A 9,369-nucleotide genomic window follows, 5' to 3' on the forward strand; every position below is an offset into this window, starting at 1 on the left:
CATGTTTGTCCTTCTGGGTTTGGGTTACCTCACTCAGAATGATATTTTCTAGTTCCATCCATTTGCCTGCAAATTTCATGCTTTCATTGTTTTTCTCTGCTGAGTAGTACTCCACTGTGTATATGTACCACCTTTTCTTAATCCATTCTTCAGTTGACGGGCATCTAGGTTGTTTCCAGGTTCTGGCTATTACAAAGAGTGTTGCTATGAACATAATTGAGCATGTATCTTTGTGTATGATTGAGCATTCCTTGGGTCTATGCCCAAGAATGGTATGGCTGGGTCTTGAGGTAGATCGATTCCCAATTTTCTGAGAAACCGCCATACTGATTTCCACAGTGGTTGTACAAGTTTACATTCCCACCAACAGTGGAGGAGTGTTCCCTTTGCTCCACATCCTCTCCAACATAGACTGTCATTAGTGTTTTTGATCATAGCCATTCTGACAGGTGTAAGGTGGTATCTCAGAGTCGTTTTGATTTGCATTTCTCTGATGATTAAGGATGTTGAGCATTTCTTTAAATGTCTTTTATCCATTTGCGATTCTTGTTTTGAGAATTCTCTGTTTAGTTCTTTAGCCCATTTTTTAATTGGATTATTCAATATTTTGATGTCTAGTTTCTTGAGTTCTTTATATACTTTGGAGATCAGTCCTCTGTCAGATGTGGGGTTGGTGAAGATCTTTTCCCATTCTGTAGACTGTCTGTCTTATTGACCGTGTCTTTTGCCCTACAAAAGCTTCTCCGTTTCGAGAGGTCCCATTTATTAATTGTTGTGCTCAGTGTCTGTGCTGCTGGTGTTATATTTAGGAAGTGATCTCCTGTGCCAGTGCGTTCAAGAGTGCTTCCTACTTTCTCTTCTATTAAGTTTAGTGTAACTCAATTTATGTTGAGGTCTTTGATCCACTTGGACTTGAGTTTTGTGCATGGTGACAGATATGGATCTATTTTTAATCTTTTACATATTGACATCCAGTTATGCCAGCACCATTTGTTGAAGATACTTTCTTTTTTCCATTGTATAGTTTTGGCTTCTTTGTCAAAAATCAGGTGTTCATATGTGTGTGGATTAATGTCAGGATCTTCAATTCTATTCCATTGGTCTGTATGTCGGTTTTTATGCAAGTACCAAGCTGTTTTTATTACTATAGCTCTATAGTAGAGCTTGAGGTAAGGGATGGTGATGCCTCCAGAGGTTGCTTTATTATACAGGATTCTTTTAGCTATCCTGGGTCTTTTGTTTTTCCATGTGAAGTTGAGTATTTTTCTTTCCAAGTCTGTGAAGAATTGACAACACCCTTTCTAAAAAACAAAAAACCAAAGTTCTTTGTAGTGTGCACAACTTTAACCCCAGCACTCAGGAGGCAGAGGCAAGCAGATCTCTGAGAGTTTAAAGCCCTGGTCTTTGTATGAAGTTCCAAACCAATCAAGAATAATGAGACCCTTCCAAAATTAAATAAATAAAACATAACATTTATGTTATATAAATATGTAATTTACATATAACTGTATATAATATAAAGCATATTTATATAAGTTTATAAGTTCATATAAATTTATATGCAGATATCTAAATTATGTATGTTTTATGTAAATTACTTACAAACTATATTATATACACTTATATAATTTTACTTTTTTACTTATTTAATTTTGGTTCTTCAAGACAGTTTCTCTGTGTAGCCCTGGCTGTCCTGGAACTCACCAGTAGACCAGGGGTAAACGTGTGCACCACCACTACCCATTTATTGATTTTTTTGAGACAGATCTCTCTACATAGCCCTGGCTGTCCTGAATTTTTAATTTCTTTTTTTTTTTTTTTTTTTTTTTTTTTGGTTTTTCGAGACAGGGTTTCTCTGTGTAGCTTTGTGTCTTTCCTGGAACTCGCTTTGTAGACCAGGCTGGCCTCGAACTCACAGAGATCCGCCTGCCTCTGCCTCCCGAGTGCTGGGATTAAAGGCGTGCGCCACCACCGCCTGGCTAATTTCTTAAAATTATTTTTGACACAGTCACACTATGTAGCCCCAAGTGGCTTGGAACTCACACTATAAACCATGCAGGCCTGAACTCATAGAAATCCACCTACCTTCTGAGTGCTAAGATTAAAGGCATGCATCTCTATGCCTGGCCTAAGGGTCAACACTTTTTGAAATCAAAACATGTTCAAATTTAGTTTCTCCCTAGAACCTGCCTGGTTCTGGATTAGCCAATCATACAGGAATAAGAAGAGGCTGAGTGCTAACTATTCACGTGAGACACTGGACCCTTTATTAGCTATGAAAACCCATCAATATGCCACTGGACATGCTTGCTTGAACACAGCTACATACCCTTGCAGAAGTAAAATTTTTGGTCTTGGAGGCTGGAGAGATGGCTCAGCAGTTAAGAGCATAGCAACTCTTTTTTTTATTGTTGTTTTTGTTTTTCGAGACGGTTTCTCTGTGTAGCTTTGTGCCTTTCCTAGATCTTGCTCTGTAGACCAAGCTGGCCTTGAACTCACAGAAATCCGCCTGCCTCTGCCTCCCAAGTGCTGGGATTAAAGGCGTGCGCCACCACCCAGCACATTGGCAGCTCTTCCAGATGTCCTGAGTTCAATTCCCAGCAACCACGTGGTGGCTTACAGCCATCTATAATGGAATCTGATGCCCTCTCTGGCATGCAGATAGAACACCATATACATAAAATAAATCTTAAAACAACAACTTTTGGTCTTGCTGAAATGCTTTGGAATGTGTTCGTGAGAACCCAGACCCATTTCATGTGCCCAATGACAACTTGTCTTTGGTCTTCTGGCCTCCAAAACTATGAGGGAATACATTTCAGTTGTTTTAAGCACCTAGTCTTAGGCAGACGTCTATGTCAACCTCAGAAGACTAATGCAGCGGGATTTGAGACAGCGGATTCTGCCAAGAGCCGAGGAGCAGCCCCATATCAACGGGTTGTCCTTTGCACACCTCTAGGCTGGTGTTCATGACAGAAAGGAACCCTCATATATGTGAGCAATACTGGTGATGTTAGTTTTGACTGGAGACAGGAACTCACCAGATCCTGGAGAACACTGACCATTCCCCAGGCTTAATTATAGAAAAGACAAGCTGGCTATCCATAGCAAATAAAAGTAGCAAGGAAGGAGGCGGTGCCCTGCCCTAGAGCTTTCGGCGGGAGGCGCTACAAGAAGAGAATGCATTCGGTTCTAATGGACAAGAGGTCTTTATTGAAGTCAGAGCAGGGAAGTGCGAGCTGGACCCTCTGGCTACCCAGAGGATCCAAAAGTTAAAGTCTCAAGCAGGTGAAGCAGCTTAGACAGGGACGAGGACTGGGAAGGGGTAGAGCCATCAGAAGGTGATGCTGTCTTCGTACATCGAAAGCAGCAGCAGGACGGTCCAGCCGCCCAGCAGACCCACATTGTGCAGCAGGAAGAGAAGCCAGGGCCGCTGGTCCCGCACATTCATCATGGCTGGGAGCTGAGGAGAAGTGGGGCGCCAGTTCAGCAGCCAGCTGGGTGGACCCCCCCCCCCCCCCCGGTTAGTTCCCCACCCCGGCATAGGCTCTCCACCATCCTAACCATGTCACAAAGCGCCACATAAAGGAAGAGGCCGGTGGCTACCGCCAGAATCCAAGCTTCGCCCTCCTCCCCTACTCCGACTGCCAGAGCCACGTAGAGGCCAATGAATGCTGTGAGCGCTGAGGCCAGGTTCAGCAAAAGCGCATGCTTCACAGTCAGCCCAGCATGCAGCAAGGCAGCGAAGTCCCCTAGGACAGAACAAGTCTTAGTAAGAGCTCTGCCCGCCCACACGTCAGGTACAGCCCATCAGACCAGTTAACACTCTCATCCCAGACAGACACACCCATTCAAAGGCCAGGCCAGCTCAGGTCCCCCTCCCATCTCCCTGCAACCCACCCTAGCTCTAGCCACGCCCACCGACGACTGGGTGGCTCCCTTCGAAAGGCCTTGTTTCTCTCCTTCCATTGTCTTGCTCACCTCCAGAATAGATCACTCCCACTAAGCCCCGCCCATTCACGCCACGCCCCCACCGCTCACCCAGTTCGTGGGGCAGCTCATGGCAGAACACGGCCAAAGAGGTGGCCAGCCCGGTCTTCCAGGAGGATGCGAAGGCTGCGCCCACAGCGAGGCCATCAGCGAAATTGTGTACCGCATCGCCCAGGGTGATCAGATAGGGCAGCAGCCTCAGTTCTGTGGGCACGTCAAAAGTGAGTCCTGGAGGCCAGGTTCTGCACACGTGCCTAAGGGCAAACCCCAGATCTACAGCCCTCCCTCCCTTGGGGCTCACCGGTTTTCAGTCGCTGGGACTCTGGGAACAATAATTCTGGGCTCTCCTCTGTCACCTGCGGGGGAGCGAGAATGAACCCAGCCTCAAACAGGGCAGAACTAAAAAGGGGCTCCACCTTGGGTAGGATTCACCACTTACCAAATCTGAGCGGGAGCTGTCGTGGGGCTGTTTGGACTGCCAGAGATTGCTGGGTGTCAGCTGCATCGACACTCCATGGCTGTGGCCCCCATGGCTGACAGGCCCATCCTTCTCAGGATCCTGTGGGGGGGGGGAACTGTTCAGAACCTATCGAGCCCTCCCTCACCCAGCCCACCTCCTGGTTCTCCAGAGCCTGACCTGGTCCCTGGGCAAAATGAGGTTGAAGAAACTCTCAAACAGGAAGAAGATGTAGAGGCCCCCAAGGACGGCCAGCAGGCGCCAAGTAGACTGTGCACCGATGCCCACCTCCTCATGGGAATGGCCTTCCCCACCGTGTGTGTGCAGTCCCAGCACCTGAGGAGGAAGGGGGGGGTGCTGACCGGGGACTTCAGGGCCACAAGGGGCTGGGGCTGGGGCTGGGGCTGGGAAAGGGCAGGAAGGGAGGTGAGGACCCTGTTGAGTGAGGGCTGACCTTGGGTGTCAGGTGCAGAAGGGCATCGCCTGTGAGGGCCCCCACAGCCAAGCTTAGGAAGGTCTGCATGACGTAGTGGGTGACTGTGCTGCATCTGGTACAAGTCAGCAGCAGAAGGCCGAACACAGCGCAGAGGCAGATGATGAGTGTGGCCAGAGAGCCATACAGATACCCTGGGGGGGAAAACCACACTGAGAATCCCCAGCTTCCCAGAGAGGCACCCGAGGCCAGCCCAGGAGTGAGCCCAGGGGTGAGCAGGTGCTCAACACATCTGTGGGCTGTCCATTGGGGCCCTCTTGCCCCGTAAATCCACGATCCTTCCCTTCCTTACTGGCTTCTCAGTCCTCACTGCCCATTCTCCGCTCCCCCCTGGAGCCCAGTGACATGACGCCAGCCAGCACCCAGGGACTGAGCTAGCCGGGCACACCTCGGGGTAGGCACTCACTCTCGGCTTGGCTGAGCTGGTCGTGAACATGGACAGTGGGGTGGAGGCTGCAGGCCCCACTTAGCTGCTGCTGGACTAAGGCAGGGCTCAGCTGGGCCCAGGCCTGAGGGCTCACCCCAGCCTGTTCAGACAGCCCATACACAGCCATCACATCTTTGGCACTCAGGCACACCTGGAGGCAGGGGGGTAAGGCAGGAGTCAGGTGTCAGAACAGACCCGGGGAAACCCACTCTTTCTCCATAACGGCAAGAGGCTCACCGTGTCCCAGACACTGGAGCTACTGTTGTGGGTGGTGTGGTGTTCGGAGTCTTGGTGACTCGCTTCCCTGGCCAGATGATCGTGGTCATCGTGGTCACCGTGATCCTCTTCTCTCCCCACCCCAAGTCGATGCATCAAAACCTCCAGTTCTGGCAGGAAGAACAGTCAGTGAACAGTCTTATGGGCTCCGGCCTTGTCCCCTCCTCCCAGGAGCAGAGGCTGAGGATCTCAGCCTAGGCCTCACCAGCCATCGTGATATTGGGAGCCTCGCTGCCACGTTGCCGGAACACAAAGTCCACAAAGTACTGAGGGCTAGGCAGGCCTTGGAAGCAGGACCCATTAATGGCATGGTCCAGCAAGGCAGTGAGGACCAGGCCGGGGCTTCTGGAAGCTCCTGCTTCCTCAGCCTCCTCCAGCAGTTGGGGAACATCTACACAGGTCTGGAGAAGAAACTGGCCTCAGTTTCTAACCTCAGCGTCAACCTCTGGAGTCCATCCTAGAGCAGCCCACTGGATGGATTGCGCATCAAACCCCCGCAACTCACACACACACCCCTTCCCCTTATACCATAACCTAGTCCTGCCCCAGCTAGTCACAGCCTTCACTCTGGCCTCCTCTGGGCCTCAGAGCTTTCCTGACCAACACTTCCCCACTCAACAGAGGAACACCCAATTTTGATGCCCCAGACACTCCAGCCTCCCAAGTATCAGCTCGGATGCCAAGGAGGCTTCGCATGGGACATATGCCCTGCTGGAGCACCCCCCCCCCCTTGGGTCCTTCTCACTACTCCCAGGAGCCCCCTGGGCCCTCACCTCCTCCCCGGTGGGCTGGTTGGCATCATGGGCCTCAATCTTCTGCAGTAGCTGGCTCAGACCCAAGGTCATGGCCTCTGGACTCTCCAGTAGGGTCAGGTAGTTGTCCACACGGGAGGCCAAAAGGCCATTTTGGATGTCCTCACATGTTTCCTCTGGGTTGCTGAGGTAGAGGGCCGCGGCAGTACTGAGGTGGCTAATGTATCTGGACTCCAGGACTGGTTCTGGGGCAAGCCCTGGCTTGTCAGGTCTGCCTAGGGCCAAGACATCCTCCACAGTCAGGCACTACGGGCAGAGAGGTAAACAGAGTCTGGGCTGGACTGGGCCTACCAGGCACAGCCAGGGAATGGATTCTATCAGCTATCTTTTTTTTTTTTTTTTTTTTTTTGGTTTTTCGAGACAGGGTTTCTCTGTGTAGCTTTGCGCCTTTTCCTGGAACTCACTTGGTAGTCCTGGTTGGCCTCGAACTCACAGAGATCTGCCTGGCTGGGATTAAAGGCGTGCGCCACCACCGCCCGGCTCTATCAGCTATCTTAAGCCCCCGTTCTGCCCCTTGTATGGTTATCTTGACTAGGAACCTACACAGAGGGGGCCCCAGCAGTTACTCCCCCATCCTGAAGAGGGGAGGGTGGGTGGTCCTGGATTCACTGCAAATCTTGACAGCCTAGGAAGGGGAACTGTGTGTCCCAAGAGGGAGGCCAGGCCTGTACAAGCCCCCAAGAGGCCGGGGAGGCTCGGCTCCAGCCTGCAAGTAGGCTCAGACAACCAGACTCCAGACCCGCCTCCTGGAGTTTGCCCAGTTCCCTTTGCCGTCGGCCACAGGGTGGAGCGGGCAGGAAGGGGCCGGGGCTGGGGGACCCGTCGGGTGGGGCTGTTACCTTTCCACACGGCCCGTTGGTGCAGTGCACACGGTCCGCCAGCGTATTTAACAGGCGGTCCAGTGCCTGCCGATCCAGAGCACCCTGACCCGAGATGAGCAGGTTCAGCAGGCGATTGGGCTGGACCACTGCTGCTGTGACCACCAGCATGGCCAACAGGAGCCCCGGTGTGAGCCGGGCTGGGAACACCATGCCTCAGGCTCCCAAAGTGCTCCTGGCTTGTGGTGCTGTGTGGAGATCCTGGCTTGTGGTGCTGTGCGGAGACCGCTGGCGTCGGGGCTGGCTGTAGACTTGCTGGGGCGTCCTGAGGCCAGACTGGGGCTGGGCTCAACTTGCGTGGCCCTAACTCCAGGACCTCTCCCAGGTATTTCCTGCACGGCTCTGTGATTGGCTGCTGGGTTAACCATTCCAGTGGCAGATCCTCCCTGAAAGTCTGGGGGCAAGGAGCTGCTGCCTCCAGGGGCTGGAGCTAGAGCTGGGTCCCTTCCCTTGGGTGGGCGGCTTGAGCATCCCCTCCCCTGCCTGTCGCACCCAGATCGGCCACGCAGAGCCTTCCTTGCTCCGTGAAGAGCCCAGGTCACTCCCTCCTATGACCTTGCCTGTGGAGCTCAAGCTAGGGGACCAGGGGCAGATCTGCATAGACGTTACCAAGTCAAACATGGGTGTTCTGTTTGACATTTTCAGGAGAGCCCTTAGGCCCTACCTCCACCCTTCCTCAGCTGCCTCTCAGCTCAAGCAGCTCAGACAAATCCCAAGTCTTGCGATCTGGGTGGGGGTGGGGGTGGTGTTCCCGGCTCCTGGGCTATGGCCTCAGGGCCCAGCGTGAGATTTCTGAAAGGTGCTTGCTGAGTCATCGTCCCCACCCCCAGCCCTCAGGGGGAAAATCCCCAGGAAATGGCTAAAGCCCCAACCCAGACAAACAGGAAGAGAAGATGTGACCTCGGTCCTAGCCAACATCTGGCCAGCCTTTGGGGTCAGGAGGAGGTTGAGGACCTCCTGTGAGCTCTAGGCCTATGCACAGGAAGATTGGGGTAGAGCTGGGGTTTCCAGCTTTGACCCTCCCTGATCGATCCCTTTAGCCTTTGACCCAAGAGCCTTATCTCTACCCAGGTGGCAGGCTGGAGGAGGAGTTGGATCACCGGGGAGCTGACAATCCCCAGGTCACAAGGCCTTCTGAAAGGGGTATTGGGCCCTCTTCTACCTAGGTTCATAGCACTCCAGACCCTAGCCCTCTGGGGTGTGGTTTGGGTGTGGAGCTGGCAGCCTAATGCCTAGAGGACTCTGTCCCCTAGTATTCTGGAGGGTAGGGCAGGGTGGGGGAAAGTGTCTGGCTGAGTATCCTGAGCCCAGGGGTCAACTGCTTTGGACCTGCTCCTAACACACACACACACACACACACACACACACACACACACACACACACACACACACGTCAATGATTCTTAGGGCTAGGGTCCCCACAATGTAGCTTCTAATCCTGGTCCTGCGGAGGCACTATACTTGAGAACTGGGAGTGTCAGTGTGAAGACAATGAAGAGAACATTCCCACATGTCGCTTTTCTATTTCCACTGCTGGGCTGCTGGGGGTTGAGCCTGGACTGGTTTCCTTCCCCTGCAGATTGGCTGCCCACTGTTTAAGCACTCAGCTGTGTGGGACCCAAAACAGCTTGACCACACAGCTGCCATGACAGGCTTACTGGCAGGTACTACTTGGGTCCCCAGGAAAAGCCTAAGCTGATCCCACCCAGGGAGGACCAGCATCTAAGGGGAAAGTACCTGACATCCCAAACATTCTAATCCTTAGATAAGATTAGATAAGATTGCCAGATGTTGGCTGGGCAGTGGTGGCACACACCTTTAATCACAGCACTCAGGAGGCAGAGGCAGGCGGATCTCTGTGAGTTTGAGGTCAGCCTGGTCTACAGAGAGAGTTCCAGGACAGGCTTCAAAGCTACACAGAGAAATCCTGTCTTGAAAAACAAAAACCAAACAAACAAACAAAAATGGCCAGATGTCCCTGAGCCTAGCACACATCCATTTCCCCTTTTTGCCAAGACACCTCTAGACAAATGTCA

At 52.2% G+C, this 9,369-nt stretch overlaps 1 protein-coding gene across 1 annotated transcript; it reads right to left on the reverse strand.

The window, feature by feature from the left end:
• Positions 1-3,190: 3,190 nt before the first annotated feature.
• On the reverse strand, positions 3,191-7,948 carry Slc39a4 (solute carrier family 39 member 4). The gene is made up of 12 exons (XM_006989388.4): positions 7,295-7,948; positions 6,417-6,701; positions 5,849-6,044; positions 5,605-5,753; positions 5,347-5,518; positions 4,902-5,074; positions 4,628-4,783; positions 4,430-4,549; positions 4,292-4,346; positions 4,042-4,194; positions 3,565-3,752; positions 3,191-3,463 (listed from the first exon to the last, which is right to left on the reverse strand). Exons 1-12 carry the CDS (start codon positions 7,484-7,486, stop codon positions 3,335-3,337), a joined length of 1,968 nt encoding a protein of 655 aa, XP_006989450.1. The 5' UTR covers positions 7,487-7,948; the 3' UTR covers positions 3,191-3,334.
• Positions 7,949-9,369: the final 1,421 nt, after the last annotated feature.

Source organism: Peromyscus maniculatus, chromosome 20 (assembly GCF_049852395.1).
Source record: "Peromyscus maniculatus bairdii isolate BWxNUB_F1_BW_parent chromosome 20, HU_Pman_BW_mat_3.1, whole genome shotgun sequence".
Taxonomy (NCBI): domain Eukaryota; kingdom Metazoa; phylum Chordata; class Mammalia; order Rodentia; family Cricetidae; genus Peromyscus; species Peromyscus maniculatus.